The sequence below is a fragment of the Streptopelia decaocto genome, assembly GCF_964273445.1.
Source record: "Streptopelia decaocto genome assembly, chromosome: 1".
In the NCBI taxonomy this organism is placed as follows: domain Eukaryota; kingdom Metazoa; phylum Chordata; class Aves; order Columbiformes; family Columbidae; genus Streptopelia; species Streptopelia decaocto.
Genome location: NC_138663.1, coordinates 107,980,964 through 108,002,781, shown reverse-complemented (window position 1 = coordinate 108,002,781; position 21,818 = coordinate 107,980,964). Strand labels below are relative to the sequence as shown.

General features: G+C 44.0%; 1 protein-coding gene across 1 annotated transcript in view; it reads left to right on the top strand.

Moving 5' to 3' along the window:
* Window positions 1-21,818, top strand: part of PCYT1B (phosphate cytidylyltransferase 1B, choline) — a gene marked incomplete at both ends in the record, with an annotated part of 37,344 nt that overhangs the window by 9,990 nt on the left and 5,536 nt on the right. Inside the window, 6 exons of the mRNA XM_082052965.1 lie at window positions 7,029-7,128; window positions 8,543-8,659; window positions 11,108-11,259; window positions 12,476-12,554; window positions 19,185-19,327; window positions 21,504-21,692. Coding sequence (XP_081909091.1) covers window positions 7,029-7,128; window positions 8,543-8,659; window positions 11,108-11,259; window positions 12,476-12,554; window positions 19,185-19,327; window positions 21,504-21,692 — 780 coding nt within the window. The remainder of the gene's footprint in view (window positions 1-7,028; window positions 7,129-8,542; window positions 8,660-11,107; window positions 11,260-12,475; window positions 12,555-19,184; window positions 19,328-21,503; window positions 21,693-21,818) is intronic.

Below are 21,818 nucleotides of genomic sequence, written 5' to 3'. Positions count from 1 at the left end.
AAGAGACTATGAAGAGTGATAATAAAAAGGCAGCAATGAGACACACCTGAAAATAAGCTGCTTTTAGCTGTTATGTAGGGTTTTGTCATAAAGTATAATATGCCCTTATCACACTGTGCTCTCCTCTCTGGGCTACTGTCTCACTAAGTATAGTTGGGGGTTACAAAGATGTTACTGGATGCAAATGGAGCTGAGAGGTATTTTCTAGGAAGCCTCCCTTTACTCACCTCCCATCTATTAGTTTCCTGAAGCGTATTGAGCACCATTTGGTTATTTTGCAAATTTGCGATAATGTAGATGTTTAAACTTGTAATTGAATGAGTTGCTTCGGATATGCTAGGGTTATTGGACATGATGTTTTCGCATTTTGAGGAAGTAAATTTAATTATAGCTGAATGCGATGTCTTCATTCCCAGGAAATAGGACTTGCATTGCAGGAGTTTTTTAACATTTCTGAAATAAATGTCAGTAATGAGTCCTAATATTACAATGATTTCTCCATTGGTGACATGTAAGAGGCTTTCTCTAGACACCACATATTAATAATACAGTAGTGATGTGGCATTTGGACTGCTTAAATGAAAGGTCTCCCTGCTGACACTGGCTATAAGGTGCTCATGTCATTGAAGATAACAGCAAAGTGTTGGCACCATGTAAATAATTTTCTGTCCCTACCTGTTAAAGCTCTGGAAATTGAAAAAGTTATCAGTTCAAACATTGTATAAGCAACCTTGCAGTTAACAGGGAAGGACAACAAAAATAACCAAAGGTGTGGACCAGCTTCCACATAAGGAACAAATGAATGAGGTAAAGCTCTTCAGCCTGGAAAAGGTGACTGAGAGGAGAAAAACCAGAGGACTATGAAATCACGGGACGCAGTGAATCAGTGACTGCAGATTAATTTACTGAAGCTTCCAGTACAAGAATATCAAACAGTACAAGGAGGAATCACACAGAATCACAGAGTGTTAGGGATTGGAAAGAACCTCTAAAGATCATCTAGTCCAATCCCCCTGCTGGAGCAGGAACACCTAGGTGAGGTCACACAGGAATGAGTCCAGGCGGGTTTTGAATGTCTCCAGAGAAGGAGACTCCACAACCTCCCTGGGCAGCCTGTTCCAGTGCTCTGTCACCCTTACTGAGAAGAGGTTTCTTCTCATATTTAAGTGGAACCTCCTGTGTTCCAGTTTGTACCCATTGCTCCTCGTCCTACCATTGGTTGTCACCAAGAAGAGCCTGGCTCCATCCTTGTGACACTCACCCTTTACATATGTATAAACATTAATAAGGTCACCCCTCAGTCTCCTCTTCTCCAAGCTAAAGAGACCCAGCTCCCTCAGCCTTTCTTCATAAGGGAGATGTTCCACTCCCTTAATCATCTTTGCTGCCCTGCACTGGACCCTCTCCAGCAGTTCCCTGTCCTTCTGGAACTGAGGGGCCCAGAACTGGACACAATACTCCAGATGTGGTCTCACCAGGGCGGAGTAGAGGGGAAGGAGAACCTCTCTGGACCTACTAACCACCCCCCTTCTAATACACCCCAGGATGCCATTGGCCTTCCTGGCCACAAGGGCACAGTGCTGGCTCATGGTATCCTGTTGTCCACCAGGACCCCCAGGTCTCTTTCCCCTGTGCTGCTCTCTAATAGGTCATTCCCCAACGTATACTGGAAGCTGGGGTTGTTCCTACCCATTTGCAAGACTCTACACTTGCCCTTGTTATATTTCATTAAATTTTTCCCTGCCTAACTCTCCAGCCTGTCCAGGTCTCGCTGGATGGCAGCACAGCCTTCTGGCGTGTCAGCCACTCCTCCCAAGTTTTGTGTCATCAGCAAACTTGTTGACAGTGCACTCTATTGCCTCATCCAAGTCACTGAGGAATATATTGAATAGTACTGATCCCAGTACTGACCCTTGAGTGACCCCACTAGATACAGACCTCCAACTAGAGTCTGCCCCACTGACCACAACTCTCTGGCTTCTTCCCTTCAGCCAGTTCACAGTCCACCTCACTACTTGATCATCCAGTCCAAACTTCCTCAGTTTAGCAGCAAGGATGCTGTGGGAGACTGTGTCAAATGCTTTACTGAAGTCAAGATAGATCACATCCACTGCTTTGCCATTATCTATCCACCTGGTTATGTCCTCATAAAAGGTGATGAGGTTGGTTTAGCATGACTCACCCTTGGTGAAGCTATGTTGGCTGCCCCTAATGACCCTCTTATTCTTGATATGCCTTGAGATGGCACCAAGGATAAGTTGTTCCATCACCTTTTCAGGGATGGAGGTGAGGCTGACCGGTCTATAGTTACCTGGGTCCTCCTTCTCGCCCTTTTTGAAGACTGGAGTGACCTTTGCTTTCCTCCAGTCCTCAGGCACCTCTCCCGTTTCCCAAGACTTAGCAAGGATGATGGGGAGTGGTCCAGCAATGACCTCAGCCAACACCCTCAGCACCCACAGGTGCATCCTGTCTGGACCCATGGATTTATGGATGTCCAGACTATTTAATTGCTCCCTAACCCAGTTCTCATCAACCAAGGCAAACTCCTCCATTTTCCTGACTTCCTCTGGGGCCTCAGGGATATGAGGCTCCTCAGGACAGCCTCTGGCAGAGTAGACAGAGACAAAGAAGGCATTCAGTAACTCTGCCTTCTCTGTATCTTCTGTCACCAGGGCACCCACCTCATTCATCAGTGGGCCTACATTGCCTCTGGTGTTAGTTTTATCTGCCACGTATTTGAAAAAGCTCTTTCTGTTGTCCTTGACCCCTCTCGCCAGTTTTAATTCTAAGGAGGCCTCAGCTTTCCTAGTTGCCTCCCTACATCCTCTGACAACAGCCTTATATTCTTCCCAAGTGGCCAGCCCCTGCTTCCATGACCTGGAAACTATCCTCTTCCACTTGAGCTTACCCAGCAGTTCCCTGTTTAACCACGCAGGTCTCCTGGCTCCCTTCCTTGACTTCCTACGTGTTGGGATGCTCTGATCTTGAGCCTGGTAGAAGCAGTGCCTGAACACTAACCAACTGTCTTGGGCCCCTTTACCTTCAATACCCTTGCCCATGGGATTTCCCCCAGCAATTGCTTGAAAAGGCCAAAGTTGTCCCTATTGCAGTCCAAGGTTGTGATCCTGCTAGGTATTCTGTTCCTGACACATGAGATCCTGAACTCCACCATTTAATGGTCGCTGCAACCAAGGCAGCCCACAACCTTTACTGCTTCAACCAGACCCTCCTTGTTAGTGAGGATGAGGTCCAGCAGTGCACCTCTTCCAGTTGGCTTCTCCACCATTTGCATGAGAAAGTTATTGTCAAGGCACTGGAGGAACCTTCTGGACTGTGTCTGGCTGGCTGAGTAGTCCTTCCAGCAAACATCAGGGAAGTTAAAATCCCCCAAAACAATCAGGGCCTGTGACTGTGAGGCTGCTCTCAGCTGCCTGTAGAAGGCTTCATCAGCTTCCTCACCCTTATCTGGTGGCCTGTAATAGACACTCACAACAGTATCACCCCTGCCAGCCTGCCCGTAGACTCACCCGTAGACTCTCAACTCGCTCCTCATCCGTGCCTGGACAGTACTCAATACGTTGTAGTTGCTCTCTCACGTAAAGAGCAACTCCACCACCACACCTGGCTGGCCTGTCTTTGCTGAGAAGGACATAACCATTCATGACCACGTTCCAGTCATGTGAGCTGTCCCACCATGTCTCCGTAATTGCCACCAGGTCATAATCTCCTGCCTGAAGACAGGTTTCTAACTCCTCCTGCTTATTCCCCATGCTGCGTGCATTGGTGTACAGGCATTTCAGGGAGCAAGCCAAGCACACTGATTTCACCCTAGGGGTATGGGAGGCCTCCCAGCCTTCATCAACTCTAGAGTGCTGCCCCACTGATGCAAGCCCAGCTACACCACCATCCCCCTTCGAGTCTAGTTTAAAGCTCTCCAAATGAGCCCTGCTAATTCCTGTCCCATCATCCTTTTGCCCCCGCGAGATAAACCTTTCCCACGTATCACTGTCTGGAATTGTGTCTTGTAAAACCAGCTGTTATCAAAGAAACCTAAGCCCTGCCTGTAGCACCAGTCTTGTAGCCAGTTGTTTATAGACTGAATTCTTCTATTCCATCCCACATTGTCACCTAAAAATGGAAGGAGGGAAGAGAAATAACTTGTGTTCCAGACTCTTTCACCAACCGTCCCAAGACCTTGAAATCTTTCTTCATTTCCCTCGGACTACGGGAAGCAGCTTCCTCCCCATCTGTCTGGAAGATAAGTCTTGTCTGGAAGAGGAGTCATGTGCTGAACAAACAGAATGAGATAATCCATCACTAAACTCACACTTTGGCCATAGAACATCCTGCTACAAGATGATGCAGATCTCAAGCGGCTTACCTTGGTCCAAAATATGAGGCTAATTTGACTTGCTTGACTAATCACAAAATGTAAATGCTTAGAAAATAATGAAGGCACAGATGAAGGGAAAAATGTGTCAGAGAAAGACAGAAGTACATTTGCAAAAAGTCTTTGTCAAGCTATCTGATTACTGGCAAAAGTATAGCAAGCTTCCAAAAGTACTTTAATGCATTAACTGAAAAGAAAAAGTTGCTATATAAATTACTTGCTCTCTTCTCCCAATTCTAGTTATTACTGACAAGAAACTGGAGCAACTGTAAGTAATTGTATATAAACTGAGAGAGGTTTGATAAATCACTTATGTTTTTTAATAATTTCTTGAAATATTTTATGCTATAATATGCAAACCGAATAGTCTCAATTTATTTTATTCATATTTTTGTTAAGCTCAGCAGCATTTTTTCTAGGCCAGATGAAATAATATTGGATACTCATTGGGAAGCTGTTGCCGTATTTCACTTGATCTGTCAGCACATGGTATTTATGCATTTTTCCATGTGGCTTTGATAGAATATTGCCAATTTTAATCTATCTTTTTAATGTATTTTCATATCCAGTGGCTGAGACATCACAGAGTAACAGAAATATTGACAAGTCTGGTTCTGATCCATCAGCCATAAGCTAAGCTTTAATGTGAGTGTTTAAAAAAGCTGGACCAGTGGGAAGCTAATAGAGGTGGTTCTCCATTGAGCAGGGACACAGAGAGAAATCTTGGTGTTGCAAAGGTGTTTACCTAGATAAAAAGCACCGCTGTGTTTGCCTAGGGGGGAAAAAAAGATAATCTTGCTGCAAACCAGGTCTGTTTTCTTCAAATAATCTCCAAGGGAACAGCCTCTGCCAAACTCAGATCTGATTACCCATTGCAGGCCTCAGACCAAGCCATTATTGTTTTAACTTTTCTGCCTTCCTCTTTATCCCAGCGGGAACCAGACTGTATGGGCTGCCGCGTAACCTGACCTTGCTTGGAGATAAAAAGACAGGTTAGCCCACAGTGATCGCAAAGCTGTAAGCAAAAAGATGGTATTTAGAAAATAAAGGAAGAAGCTGGCATGGTATGATTATGTGTAATGCTCTGTGTTGTGCGGCGTGGGTGGTCAGATGAACAGTTCCTGTCCACGAAACCCGGACAGAAACTTGGACTTGGACATAGTTTCTCCATTTTTAACCTTGTCTCTGCAGAGATGCTGTGATTTTCATCACAAAGATACTGACGATGATGATTTCCTGCAACATTTGAAATTACCAAAAAAAAGGAAATAAAAATGGAAGGAGAAAAAAATAAATTGACATAAAAATTTAGTGCTTTCAGTAAACAAAATGGATAGTAAATCAGCAGAAAGAGCTGGATATGCATCCTTAAGTCTTTGTTGCTGTTTTATTGCTGTCCTCTGAGCTTTCCATGCAATAGGCCCGTGAGCCCAGAGGTCAGTAGCAATTAGGCTTGGCATGTCTTCAAGTGTCTCAGGGACGCTAAAGAAAATAAATGCTCAGTGAGTAAGCATTCAGCATATAAAAAGTGAAAAATAGCGTAAAGGGAAAGATTCTGTTATGACCAACCACAGGTGATCCAACTGTCATGACAACTGCCCATGGTCACTGTCAAAACCCAACCAGGCTACAGCTGCAAGGCCATGAGGTGTCAGATAACTCATGGTGGAGGCATAGTAAGTGATAGATTTCCTTCAGCTTGTCTCAGCTACCACCTTATCTCACAAAACCAAAGCAACCCAAAACTCATCTTACAGTAGTTTGCTGTTTCTATGAAACAAGAGCAGTAGAAGCATGTTTTTTCATATCAGACCATATGGCAGATAATAAATATCTGACGTGCTGATGCCTGATAACTTCCTATGTAGGCATGGGCAGAAAATACAATTTTTGTAATCAAGTTTCCTGACAGATAATGCCACATCGTTCTTCACACATCTGCACTCTCTCTCTTTAGGTTATAAGCCCTTCAAAGCAAGTAACCTTGTAGTGCTCTGATCACAGACAGAGAATTTATACAGTATGTGTCAGACCAGAGGAAGGAGTTGCAGCTCAGTTATCTCCAGCTAGGTGGGACTTCTGGTTGCATTCTTGCTTTTATTCTGAATGGCTCCTCAAAATTGTACAAGATTCTGATTAAAAGCACAACAAGACAACCTGTAGGCCCAGTTATCTATACTGATGTTAGTGGAAGGAACTGGTGCTTGTGAAGAGGTGGCTCATTTGCAGCTTTCTAAATCCCAATTAGTTCTTCCAGCTGTTATTTACAGGTAGCAGAATATATCTTGCATCTTGGGCCTTTGGAGTCCTTGAAACCAAACCAAGAATTAAGCTGCTTGGACCATCAAACCTGATGTTGCCCTGCAAACAGAAAAAAAAGTACCTGCACCCACCTCAAAAATGCCTGAGCTTCTAAACAGAGACAAAGAATTAGGCTGTGTGATGTGTTTGGAAAGCTTATTTTCCTCATCGTTTTACCTTGTATGGATTGTGCTCAGAGGTGACCAAAGATCAAAAATCCCCAGAGAACAAACCAGCATTAAGCCTGGTTACAGCATCTTGCCACAGTTAAATGGTTCTTTTTTAATTACTTGATGGAAGAAACAAATTGACTTTGTCTTTTTTTCCCCTCTTCCAGACTCTGACAGCGCCTGCTCCATTTGCAGACGAAACAAGCTGCCAGTGCCGAGCCCCCCATGAGAAGTTAACCATTGCGCAAGCCCGTCTGGGAACACCAGGTATGTGTAGAGGTTCCATCAGCAGCACCCTGGGTGCTCCCGAGGCACAGGCTCTTCCTCACAAACATCTGTCAATCCTCACTTATGCCTTCCACCTGGAGGCACGAAGGCCAGCCTGTTATCTGGGGCTATCAGGTATTGGGGAAGAAACCAGCAGCTACAGGGTCATTATCTTCTGTTAGAGAAACAACAAGAGAAAACATCTGAAGTTAGAGTTGGATGTTTTAGTAGATGTCTGTGTGTTGGTTGGAAGGAAGGCTTGCCAGCCCACTCCAGCCAGCCTGAAAATTGTGTTGTGCAGTGGCTGCCTCCTCATTTCTCTTCCCATACTGCCTCTGTATGCTGGAAAACCTCTTGTTTCACCCACATTTTTTTGATCACATCAGACCTTAAGTGACCCTAAAGGCCATGTACCCTTTGCAAAGAAATCATGGCCGATTTCTGAACTCTTTATTTAGACATTTGATTTGGCTGGGGAAACACAATGATTTAACATAAAGTCCCAAATATATACTTTAGCCCCCTAACTTCCAAAAGATTATTTTTAAAAACTTCTGTTAACTTATTTTACTTCTTTGAAATAAGCTTTCAACGTAGGTACACTTTATAGGGGTAAGCCCCAGCTTTCCAATCAGCTCTGCTAAGAACAGTGTTCTCCCATGGACCCTTGGATGTCCTGACAACGGAGACATATCTCTGTAGCACCAAAGCACATTCCATGGAGGTTGAAGCTCTGTTGCTCTTATCTCCACTGTTATTTTGCTTGGAGGTGGCACAGCTGTCTGGTGTGTCATTTGGTAAATCAAGTCCTTTTTCTATCTGGAGACTGCTGCTGAAGATGTCGTATGGAAAGCACAGAGTTATAAGGGTGAAAGCAGGAGGATGGTGAGAAAAATAAATTATAGGCTCATTAGAGAAAGAGCTTGGGGGAAGTATGAAAAAAGGGAAGTGAAAGGTTTATGTGGAAGTGGTAAGCAATATGTTTTTACAGCAGTAAGCTGTGGAAAAAAGGAAGTCACAAACAAGGGGGGCAGAAAAGGGAGATGATGGAAAAAATAAGGAAAAAACAGAAAAAAATCCAGAAGGCAGAACTGACTAGAAAGGCAGAGAGAAAAGAACAAGACATATGGTGGAACTCCGAATGAGTCAGGAAGATGATGTTTTTGCCAAATTAGAATACGAGGATGATGGATGATAATAAATAGGCTACGTCTGCAAGAAAACAGCAGAGAGTAGAGAGAAGAACAAGTAGTGATTAGGACAAACACTGCAAGTTCACCCGTGGTGCTTTTGAATATCATAACTGGGGTAAATCTCTGCAATCACCTGGACTGGGAACAAAAAACTGTCCAGTAGAATTAAGTGCAACTTGCGTTGGGTCTGAAAAATCACTGTTGTGTTTCTTTCTCTGCAGTTGACAGACCTGTCAGAGTGTATGCAGATGGGATATTTGACCTCTTCCACTCTGGCCATGCTAGAGCTCTTATGCAAGCCAAAACTCTATTCCCAAATAGCTACTTATTAGTAGGAGGTAAGATCTGAGTTATTTATTGCGCTGAATTTTTGCTTCTATGCTTCAGTATCAGAGAATTATTGCTGTGCTCGCACCTCCAGCTGCTTATACACTATGACTTTGAATGCTGCTTTCACTCTGGGGGCCTTTCTATAGGTGATTTGTCTTGAATTATGTCTTACAATTGCATCAATTAAAGTAAAAGTCAAATTCTGCCCTCAGCAGCACAGGCACAATTCCCATTCTAGTTAAAGCAGGAGCCTGCATGACTCTGAGCTTAGAATAGCTCCATATGAATAATTTACCTTTTTCAGTTATTCACTCAAAATTGTTCAAAGATGGAGATGAGCAAATGAGATCAGCTGCTCATTTATTTCTGGCTCCTTGGTCCCTCCACCAGCCGGGCACAGCCCATGGCCCCTGGCTGCCAGGTCAGTGCTGTGTGTGCAGACCCAGCCTTCAACATCAGCAGAGAAGCTAAACCCGGCCTTTATTTTTGGAGTGAAGGACAAAGCAGCCAGCACTCATCAGCACCTTTTCCCAGGAAGGCACCGTGTCTTAGCATGCTTAAAAAATGGACACCTTTCCACACCCACATACAATTTGTGCTGCAAAAGCACTGCTGTCATGTGTCTTTGTGGGCACCACAACCAATCCCTTCTATTTCTCGGTGTGAAGACAACTACTTGGAGCTAAGGGTGTTTGGGGTTTTTTGTGTGGGGGTTGTTTTTTGTATTGTTTTTGGTGCCTTTTTTTTTTTAATAGACATTTATACATTCCCAAATCAGTTATTAGAGCAGGATGACAGAATCAAAAGGAGTTACAGAGATATTGTGTCTGCACTGTGCATGAATAAAGAGTAATCAAAAAATAAAATCAAACCTTTCTACAGAATTCAAGCAAAAATTACTATTTTCCAATAATTTTAGTAGACCCTTTCTTTCAGGAGCGGGTAGACTTAAGATGACATAAAGCTTGTAAATAAATGTAAATACAATCTCAGAAGGGATCTTTCTACTGAAAATGCTTTAATCTCCATTAAATTTCTTGTCAGCAGGCATCAAAAATGACATAATAGGATAGACTAGCATTTCACTAACTGAAATTCATATGTATATTATTATCTGGCTTTGAATTTTGCATGAACTCCAGGGCTATCTAAGCCTTCCTATATTTTTCCTACTTTAAAGGTCCTTAACAACCATCACAGCAAGAACATCCATTTTAGATCTCAAAAAAAGACTGCATCTTTGCCAGCACCTTACCTGATAGGTCGATGTTTTCAACTTAGAAAGAAGCAGCAGCTGTAGAGCTGCTCTCATTTCCTTGCAAAATTAATATTGTTGCATTTATCATTTGTCAAGTACATTGACTATTTCTCCCAGTGTCACAGACAAGTAAGATCCAAAGGCACAGGTCTGACCTGTGGTGAAGAACAACCACTGTCAAGTCAGTGATAAACGGATCTCACATTTTCCCATGGGAAGGGACTATTGTAGCTATGACATTTGACAGAGTTATGGTTGTGGGGACAGGCCACTGTGTTTTACACAACGTTATGTGGGTAGAAAGATAATACCTGATTTTTATAGTCCTTCGGTAACATGGGCGTTGCTTCCCCTCATTTTTAAAGCAATGTGACAAAGTATTTGTACATGCAGAGTTAAAGATGCAGGATTTTGGATGTGCTCGCTCCACTAGAGTGTACTGCTTCTCCCAGTCCTTTCTGTGGAGCTTCCTCCTGCCATTTCCCATTTGAACATGGCACAAGACTTCCTTCTCTTTCTATGAAACCTGCTGATCTCAAAGCTAAACTCAGAGACAGATTCCTATAAAATATGCCATGACTTGTTTTCTATCAGTGTTTATTTAGTGAGAAACTGTTCTGCTGTGATTTAGAGACACAAGAACAAAAAGCAGGAACAGGAGGCCCAGAGAGGCTGAGGGGTCTCCATCTTCAGAAACTCAACTGGACATGGTCCTGAGCAACCTGCTTTAGTTGACCCTGCTAGGGGGGTGGTGAGGGATGGATTAGGTGATGTCCCGTGGTGCCTTCCCACCTCAACTATTTTGTGATACATTAAGTTTGCGGGCACTCTGTGACTGCTGACACTACACTTTTTATTTGTTTTTAAAGCATTGGCCATAACCCCTGACAATTTACAGCCCTTGAAATCCCCACTTACAGTGGGATTGAGTTGCCTCAACGTGTGCATACTGTACCACCTGAGATGTCCTACAATATCTCAGCTGGGCTGTGGCTGCAGCTCCAGAAATTGAAAGACCTCTCAGAAGTCTATGGTTGTACCTGCGAACCCCGAACAGAACTCTTAGGTGCCCTGGAGCACCCCAAAATTAGCTAATCTAATAACTAAGTGCTTAATGGAATTATCAGGAAATATATAACTGCTGGTCGTGCTCATTCTACTAAGTGTGTAGCAATTTGTTGACACTTCCATATTTTAGTTTGCAGTGATGATTTAACTCATAAATTCAAAGGCTTCACTGTGATGAATGAAAATGAGCGATATGAAGCTCTCAGACACTGTCGCTATGTGGATGAAGTCATCAGAGATGCACCCTGGACACTGACACCTGAGTTCCTTGAAAAACATAAGGTACTTTTCTTCCCTTATCCCTCCCTTCTCCTGTATAGAACAACAGAGAATAAACTCATTACAGTTGGGTAATTGTTTTAAACTAAAAAAGGGGAGATTCAGACTAGATATAAGGAAGAAATTTTTTACAATGAGGGTGGTGAAACAGTGGCCCAGGTTGCCCAGAGAGGTGGTAGATGCCCCATCCCTGGAGACATTCCAGGCCAGGCTGGACGGGGCTCTGAGCAACCTGATCTGGTTGAAGATGTCCCTGCTCAGTGTGGGGGTTGGACTAGATGACCTCTGAAGGTCCCTTCCAACCCAAATTATTCTATGATAATTCTATAATTCTGTAAACAGCAATCTGTTAAACTCTACTAGCGGGAGTAAATTATTTAATTCAGTTAATTCCAGTCACTTAAATCAGGTACACAACATTTCTGGCTCCAGTCTTCATCAGAAAATGTTATATTTGTCTTGCCATTTTTTTCTCAGTATGCTAGGATGATTTCTGTAGTGGGATTTTTGAATGATAAAATAACACAGAAGAATCAGCCATAAATTGAGATATAGGAAAGGCGCTCAAGAACCAGGAAAGTTATCACATAGTGACTAAAGCCCTGCTAAAGGTCTGAATTAAAGGCTTGGTACTTATGAATGTCAACAGGTGCAACAATTGGCAAGAAATACATAAAAATGTCATGTGTCCTCTAAAAGGCAGCATATAATTGCTTATGTGCTATGGACTGTCTTGCAATACATATAAATCTTAAAAAAAGCACAGTTAATGAAGATTTATTTTAGTGTCCACATCCCTGAGTGATGAATGGACAGCATGTATATGTGCATATGCACAGCCCTAAGGAGGTAGAATCAATAATCCTGCCTCCACGGTTTTGAAAGTCAAGGCTTTGCCACTTGGCTTAGCTCTTCCAGTAGCAATAAAAGCAGGAATGGCTGTCCTAGGTTTTCTACAGAATATCATAAAGTTCCAGTCAGAGTGACGTGTTAATGGCAGTGCTTCTGGAGACAAGCTTTCTGTTCTTTCATAACTGATCATACAACGCAGCAGCTGTAGGCCTAAATCTAGTGCAATATTCTAGGTGATGGCTTTAGGATGAGAATGCCCAAAGCAATTCAGCTGAAGTCGAGAAAAGAGATGATCCTCCACAACGACCCCCCACTGAACCAAAATTCAGTGATGGTGGTATGTGATTCTTCTTCTGTTCACTGGCAGATCGACTTTGTAGCCCATGATGACATCCCGTACTCCTCCGCTGGCTCGGATGATGTATATAAACACATAAAGGAGGCAGGTAAGAGCAACTTTAAATTTTTAGCACCTTCCTTTTGAGCCTCAGCTCAAATTCTTTAGTGCCTTTTAACCACAACTGCTGAGACAGAAGCAGTAGAGATAATATCATGTTCTCTTACACCCTAACAGTAGGTACTGGTGACTTCAGCAGAAAGATTCACTTTGGCGGAATTCCTGCCTAACCCCCAGGAAACCATTCTGATCTGTCACAAAAGAGTCCCATCTGGGTTTTTAAAACAATTTTATGGTGCTTGACTAAGAGCTTTGAGTGGTTGAAAATTAGTCTATTTCCCACAAAAGCCCAGCCAGCTTTGGTGGTATGTCGATAAACACAAACTGTTGACTGCTTGACACAGCCCAATCCTGAATAGGGGCAAGCATGGGCAGCCTTCAGGAACCATTTAGATCCACTTCTGATTTGCACTAAGGGTTCTTTTCACTGCACTGGCAGGGAGTTTAAATCTGTAACAGAGTAATCGATTTGCTATGGCCATTTAACAGTTTGGTTGACTACCATATTACACACTGAACACAAACATGCTGAAGTAATCAGGAATTTGTATCACTTTAGTTTGAGGAAGATGAATTAAATCTGAGGAGATGATGTTTAGCTACTGTTGGCCAGTGGCAGCTATCCAAACACAATGAACTGATCACACCTTTCTTCTCCTGTTCCCTGGAGATGTTTGGACCCTGGCAGATCCATCCTCTTCCTAGTCCATATAAACATGTTTACTGGAGGCTTAAAAAAATTCCAGAGCAAAGCTGCCTGATGGCAATTTGTTGTGTGAAGTGACCTTCTCAAGCTATACAAATGACAACAGTAGACTAGCTATTGACCTGAGTTGAAAGAATAAGCTTTTATAGCAGCAGTTCTTGATCTTTTTCCACTTGTAAACCTCACCGTGGTGTCAGACTCACAATCCTCCTTTGGCAACTGCTGTTCTACAGTTTCAGAACCAGAACTAACTTACTTCACTAGGCAGTGTAACAAATGTACCTCTGGTAAGGACAGGTCACTGAGGAACACACAGCATATGTGCTGGCCAGACAGCTATTTTGCCGTTCTTCTATAAGGTGCTGAGTGCACAGGACATTGTGACAGGAGCCCTTGGTGTCACAGCATCGTTACCAGCCTGAGCTGGAGAGTGCCCAGACCTGGCATGTCCTTCTCTACTGTTGTTGGGCATGGGTGCAGTGCACACATGTCCTGATGAGAAATTCAGACTGCTTGCAGACCAGAGTATGGACGTAGAGCTTCAGGGACTTGTGGTCTGTCCCGTGTCTCTCACTGCGAGATGCTGGAGAAGTGACTTCAGTCTTGTATGGCTGAATTTCGTTACCTATAAACTGGGAATAATGTTACCTTATTTGTGAAGAGTTTTGTGATCTAGTGCTGTAATAGTCCCAACACTCCAGAACAGCATTACTATGATAATGAATTTCCCTTTTCTCCTAGGGCGTTTTGACTTAAATAGACCAATGCTGTGGATGCACTTGTGCATTTTCCTTTGTTCCAGTACTCCCATTTTCCCACATCAGGTTGCTGGGGAGGAGAGAAGCAGATGGGAACTCTGGAGCCCCTTGCGTTAATGTCCGTGGGCTCCCATTTCCCCACTCCCTGCTGTGGGTGGGGGGGCATATGGATGATGGTGAGCTGGGTCACAGTGCACTGACTAAGCCTCTGCACATCTGTGAACAATTAGTGTGGAAAACATGAATCACATGAAGCAAATGAAAACAAAATCAATGACTAAAGGTAATATTCTCATACATGGCTTTGTGTATCTATTCGAAAACAATTAAGCTTTTGGCTTAGCAAGGGTAGGGTTTGGATTTTGTTAATGTATTCTTGTAGCTGCTATCTATAAAGGCTTCTGGTTCAAAAGTGATTTTCGCTTTTTTCCAAAAATAATTTCCTGACTGCTGCAAGCCTGAAAAAGCATGATCAGGGAAACCTCTCTGATTGCGATTAAAATAATCTGTTTCTTAGCAGAGTATTAATTAGAAATCAGAAAGAAAAAATATCACATAGCATTTAGTCACAAGAGGCTGCTAAGCTTCTTGATTCCTTCTCCAGATCTTTCTCTAACCCTGTGAAATTAGCTAGCAATGCCTGCCTACTTCAAGTAGCATTAATTTGCCAGTAGCTATAGCACTCTTTCAAGACAAAGCAGTACTTTTTTGCAAAACCATTTCCAGACTTATCTCACAGCTCTCTCTCATCAGCAGCTTGCTGTTGTAATTATGTATAAGTGATAGTAGTGATTTTTGTAGCCCCAAATAACTGCTAAACCAAGGTGTGCTAGCATTCTGCTGTTATATTATTGCCTTTGTGACTTGCGTGAACAGTTCAAGAGATCCTGTACCCCTGAGACCCCGGATGAAGCCAGGTCAATGGAGGAGTTTGCTTTAGTTGATGAGGACTGGGTTAGGGAGCAATTAAATAGTCTGGACATCCATAAATCCATGGGTCCAGATGGGATGCATCCGCGGGTGCTGAGGGAGCTGGCTGAAGTCATTGCTGGACTGCTCTCCATCATCTTTGCTAAGTCTTGGGAAATGGGAGAGGTGCCCGAGGATTGGAGGAAAGCAAATGTCACTCCAGTCTTCAAAAAGGGCAAGAAGGAGGACCCGGGTAATTATAGACCGGTCAGCCTCACCTCTGTCCCTGGGAAAGTAATGGAACAGCTTCTCCTTGGTGCCATCTCAAGGCATATCAGGGATAAGAGGGTTATTAGGGGCAGTCAGCATGGCTTTACCAAGGGTAAGTCATGCTTGACCAACCTCATAGCCTTTTATGAGAACGTAACAAGGTGGATGGATGATGACAGAGCGGTGGATGTGGTCTACCTTGACTTCAGTAAAGCCTTTGACACAGTCTCCTCACAGCTAAGTTGAGGAGGTGTGGTCTGGACAATAGAGTAGTGAGGTGGGTTGCAAACTGGCTTAAGTAGAGAAGCCAGAGAGTGGTAGTCAATGGTGCGGAGTCTAGTTGGAGGCCAGTATCTAGCGGAGTGCCTCAGGGGTCAGTACTGGGGCCAATATTATTCAATATATTCATTAATGATTTGGACGAGGGAACTGAGTGTACTATCAGCAAGTTTGCTGATGACACCAAGCTGGGAGGAGTGGCTGACACGCCAGAAGGCTGTGCTGCCATCCAGCGGGACCTGGACAGGCTGGAGAGTTGGGCAGGGAATAACCTAATGAAATAAAACAAGGGCAAGTGTAGAGTCCTGCATCTGGGCAGGAACAACCCCAGGTTCCAGTATAGGTTGGGAAATTACATATTAGAGAGCAGTGTAGGGGAAAGGGACCTGGGGGTCCTGGTGGACAACAGGATGACCATGAGCCAGCACTGTGCTCTTGTGGCCAGGAAGGCCAATGGCATCCTGGGGTGTATTAGAAGGTGGGTGGTTAGTAGATTGAGAGAGGTCCTCCTTCCCCTCTACTCCGCCCTGGTGAGACCCCATCTGGAATATTGTGTCCAGTTCTGGGCCCCTCAGTTCAAGAAGGACAGGGAACTGCTGGAGAGGGTCCAGCGTAGGGCAACGAAGATGATTAAGGGAGTGGAGCATCTCCCTTATGAAGAAAGGCTGAGGGAGCTGGGTCTCTTTAGTTTGGAGAAGAGGAGACTGAGGGGGGACCTTATTAATGTTTATAAATATATAAAGGGTGAGTGTCATGAGGATGGAGCCAGGCTCTTCTCGGTGGCAAACAATGATAGGACAAGGGGTAATGGGATCAAGCTGGAACACAAGAGGTTCCACTTAAATTTGAGAAAAAGCTTCTTCTCAGTGAGGCTGCCAGAGCACTGGAACAGGCTGCTCCGGGGGGTTGTGGAGTCTCCTTCGATGGAGACATTCAAAACCCGCCTGGACATGTTCCTGTGCGACCTCACCTAGGCGTTCCTACTCCAGCAGGGGGATTGGGCTAGATGATCTTTTGAGGTCCCTTCCAATCCCAAACATACTGTGATACTGTGATCCTGTCTGGATGCAGAGCAATTCAAAAGCAATATACACCTCAGCTGTGTTGAGGAAAATAGAAGCAGGATTAATAAAAGGCCAGTTTTCTTAGGGACTGATCTGTCAGAGCAGGGAAGGTGGTTACGCGGCCACTGTCATGGCCAGGTGGACATCAAACGGGGGCTGTGGTGACTGATAGCCTCAGTGCCCACAGTATACTGGTGTTTGTTCACACCACCACTAGGCTTCACCTTCCTACTACAAGCTACCAGCACCTCCGGGGTGTTTTCCAGTTATTGTTACACATCTTTTAACTGAAGGCACTTCCTGGTTTTGGCGAAGGCCAGAGGCTGGTCTGTCTTAGTATAACAAAGACCATCAGTTCTTGCAGCACAGGAGTGGAGAGTGGAAATATGTAGGAGAGCAGCAAATGGCCTTTCAGCAGCAGGAGTGGAAGCGAACACCCCTGCTCCCTTACCTGACATTAAATAAGGGCTGCTTTTATGGAAGGAACTGCTCAGTGAGTTGCCACAGCTGCAAGGTTTAGCCTGCTTGGCTTGGGAGCCCCTGACCCTCAAAGCCTCACCTGGAGCACTGTGTGCAGTTCTGGGTGTCACAGGATAAAAAGGATATAAAGCTACTGGAGAGTGTCCAGAAGAGGGCTACAAAGTTGGTGAAGGGTTTGGAGGGGAAACCGTGTGAGGAGCAGCTAAAGTTGCTTGTTTTTTTCAGCCTGGAGAAGAGGGGACTGAGGACACTGTACTCAGTGCTGGTGAGCCCCCACCTCAAATCCCGTATTCAGTTTTGGGCCCCTCACTACAAGAAAGACACTGAGGTGCTGGAGAGAGTTCAGAGAAGGGCAATGAAGCTGGTGAAGGGTCTGGAGCACAAGTCTGATGAGGAACAGCTGAGGGAACTGGGGCTGTTTGGCCTAGAGAAAAGGAAGCTGAAGGGAGACTTTATTGCTGTCTACAACTACCTGAAAGGAGGTTGTAGCATGGAGGGGGTTGGTCTCTTCTCCAAAGTAGCGAGTGATAGGATGAGAGGAATGGCCTCAAGTTTTACCAGGGCAGGTTCAGATTTGATATTAGGAAACATTTATTCATGGAGAGGGTTGTGAAGCACTGGAAAATGGTGGAGTCATCATCCCTGGAGACGTACAGATCTGTACGTCCTCAAAGAGGTACAGATGGGGTCCTTAAGGACATGGTTTAGTGCTAGAGCTAAGTTGTAGTTGAACTTGGTGATCTTGAGTGTCTCTGCCAACCAAAATGATTCTGTGATTCTATGAGGGGAGACCTCACGGTGGCTACAGCTTCCTCACAAGGGGAGGAGGAGGGGCAGGCGCTGATCTCTTCTCTCTGGTGACCAGTGACAGAACCCAAGGGAATGTCAGGAAGATGTGCCAGGGGAGGTTCAGGTTGGACATGAGGAAAAGGTTCTTCCCCAGAGGGTGGTGGAGCACTGGAACAGGCTCCCCAGGGAGGTGTCACGGCCCCAAGCCTGGCAGTGTTCAAGAAGAGACTGGACAAGGCCCTCAGACACATGGTGTGAACTGTGGGGTTGTCATATGCAGGGACAGGAGTTGGACCCAATGACCCTTTGTCAAGGTTTAAAGCAAGGTGACAATAAACTGTGGCAGATGCTCTCTGTTAATCCCACCCCCACTCTCTCCTTAGATAGGAAAAAGTGATAAGAGGGAAAAAGGAAGAGAGGCTTCAAGTTGGAAAGGTTTAAAAGGCTTTACTAATGCTACTAATAAAGAGAGAAAATATACAAAATATACAAAGCCAATCTTGAATGTCCTGGGGTAGAGCAGCTTTGCCCGATATGGAGTTGGCATTGCTCCGGTGGTGGCAGAACTGGGAGCTGTTGTGGCTCCAGCAGCTGCAAGGCAGGCACCCAGAAGTCCTGGGCGGGACTTCACAGCAAACCAGCAACTGGATTCAGGGATGCAGGTACGACAGGCAGGGTCCTCTTCAGATGCCGGCCATGGTTGAAGAGAGTGAGACCCTTGTGATCTCCCTCTTTTGTAGGGTGTATGATGCATGTGGGATGGAATACTCAGCTAGTCAGTTTTAGTCACCTGTTCTCCCCTCCTCGCAAATACGCCCCTCTCAGTTATGTGATGTGTGGAATCTTACCAGTCTTCTTGGTCGTTACAGCAATAAATCTAAACATGGGGCTGCTTCTGCATTCCACTGGTCACCCTTGTCAGCTTTGGGGAACAGTGTCCAACAAACATGTAGCTAAATTCGAAAAGTGCAGTTACTTAGAAAGTACTTAGAAGAACTTAGCTGAAAGGAACAATTCACTAAAAGAGAACTGGTCTTGTTTTTAACAAAACCAGGACACCCTTGTGGGTTCCTTCCAACTCAGGACATTCTATGATTCTATAATAAGTTTTACATCACAACTGACATTGTGAAGAGGGCAAGTTTTAGCCTTTCTGAAGACTTGAGAAAAAATGACTGGTACAGCAACCTAGCATCTTCCCTAAGCTCACACAAGAACAGCAGGAAAGAACTGGGAATAGGGCAGGCAGAACTGCAAGTCTCTTACGTCTGGTGAAGCGTTTCTATGTTTATCCTCAGCTACTTGCTGCAGTGCCTGGTCCTGCCATGCTTTCTCAGCAGGCTTTCTTTTCCCACTTTGCTCAGGAATGTTTGTACCAACACAGAGAACCGAAGGTATCTCGACATCGGATATCATCACAAGGATCGTACGGGACTACGATGTGTATGCCCGGCGCAATCTCCAACGAGGATACACCGCCAAAGAGCTGAATGTTAGTTTTATAAATGTAAGTACACCAATCTGCAATTGCTTCTGAGACATTCTCTTCTAGGACCTTGAACGTAGCGTAAAGGCTTAGAAAGGGTATCATCCTTCTGCTGCTTTTAAAATAGCTGGGAATAACTTGATCTAAAAGAAACTGGTAATCTGAGGGTAGTTTCAATTGCTCCTATTAATTAGCAGCTTCATTTCCATCTTATGCTTTCACATTTGGAGCAAAGCTGTTGCTCTCCCTTCCTCCTTAAGCAGTAGGTGACTTAATGACACGCTAGGAAAGAGCCCACCCCTCATTCCCCCGGAGGCTTCCCAGCCTCTCACTCAAGACACTATTTCTTCCTTTATTCCCACTGTGGGAAGGCAGCACAGAGAGCAAAGATTTTGATGCCCAAACTTTCTCTACAATGTGACAGGATAAAAAAAAAAAAAAAAAAAAAGGCAAGCTGAGCACTAAGTTTACTAGAGGAAGCTAAAATAGTTTTTAAAAACAAGGCCCTGTGTTAGGAAGCTCATACACAAATGATGCTGAAGAGACCAGAAGCCACAAGAGGCAGGGCAAGAGGACCATTGGAAAGGATGGCTCAAATTATTCAACTACTACATACAGAACTGCACCGTACCCTCCAGTGAGGAGTTAAACACTTAACAGAAATGAAAGTTTACTTTCCTTCATTTGCTGTTTCAAGTCATAACTTAAGGCCTTGAGATGACCTACATAACTGAAATGTTCCCTGTGGTTGAGCTGGCTCACAGAAGACTTCCCACCCTCCTACCCTGCAGCTGGGAAACCCCTTTGTGAAGGACTGAATTGTGTAATTTCGTGAGGGCTTTGTTTACTTGTTTCTTATTTTGAAGTCTCATAGATAAATCACAGATCACAGGGAATAAATATTTAATTCAGTGTGCTTTTTTTTCAGCCCTCTATACCTCTAAAAAATCCTGCTTTTAAGTACTCCACCCGGAAGTATCACTGTTGCAAATATCCCTTAAATTAAAGCATGCTGTATGCCTTTGGGGGTTCTCAGATTTATCCTGTAGCAGCTCTGAGGTTAAGATATTGTTGCGTAAGGTATGCTTCCCCCGGTTTCAAGACACTGATGTATCCTGAAGTCCCTCCCGGCATTTGGTTATTTAGCTTATAGTAATTTAAATGCAGAAATACTAATTTGCACTAGAGGCTGTTTGTGTTTCAAAAATAATAAAAACCAAAACAAAACAGAATTTTGCCAAGACAGAAGAGCTCTGGTTTCCTTGTTAAAGTCACCTAGTAGGTGCAAAGTGAGTTTGGTTTCTTTGGACCCTGAGGATTTTTTTTGGCCTCATGGCCTGCAAAGACTGTTCTTCATGCGCTTGAATAAAGTCCACCTCAGCACTAAACAGTATTTGTTTTAAGAGCACATTAATATGCCCATTAAATGAAGCTCACAGGAAATTAAAAGCCAGTAGTGATCTGTGCTTCTGCTGACACATTCCACCTTCAAGGGCACAGCACTGGGTGTCCTGTATATTTGCAAAACACAGAAGCATTTCAAGACAAAAGCCCTTTAACCCTGAAGTATTTTAGAAGCGTGGCCCAACATTGGCCCCCAAACACTATCTTCTCCATCCCTCTCTTTTGCTGTGTGACTTGGCAATTGGGAGTTTGCTCTCTCTTCTGTCAAGTTTGTTGGCCACAAGCCACTGGCCTGTGCACATTTTTGTTGCAGCCACAAGCTCCTATATTAGCCAGGCTTGGAGGTGAAGGGAATCTTCCTTCTGCTCTGCAGAAATCCAACCAAAGAGACATTTTTGGTCCGAGATAACATCCAGGCTGTAAAGTCAGCAGTGGGCTGCATTTGCTAGAAAACCCAGGAAGATTTGCCTTTTGCTTACTGCAAAGTTTGAGCTGTTAATTCCTCACTTGTATCCTTCAGAAGATTAATGTAATTTTCAAAGTGCATTCAGTATGGAAAGATTAATGTAGTGGATTAAACAAAGTAATCACACAAGACAGTATTTTCCATATGTACCTTCTGCAATTCGTTCCACAAATGTTAAATTTGCATTTATAAAAATAACATGGGAATAGTTAACCGATGTCATATATATTAGGATACATTAATGCGGTTTTTTTCTTCTTCTCATCTGTCAGAGGCTAATTATTTCCAAGTCCCTATATATTAATCTCTGTCCACACTTTTAAACAGGAGAAGAAATACCGCTTTCAAAACCAAGTGGACAAAATGAAAGAAAAAGTCAAGAATGTGGAGGAAAAATCAAAAGAATTTGTTTACAAGGTGGAAGAGAAGAGCCATGACCTCATTCAGAAATGGGAAGAAAAGTCCAGGGAATTTATTGGCAACTTTTTAGAGCTGTTTGGACCTGACGGAGCCTGGGTAGGTATTTTGCCATTCCAGGAAGTCTGAGTGGTTTTTATTTCTCCCCTGTATCACGGGTAGAGAGCAGATGCTTTTGCTACGGTCTCTGTTTTGAAAGCCAGCACAGTAGGATAACACCAAACC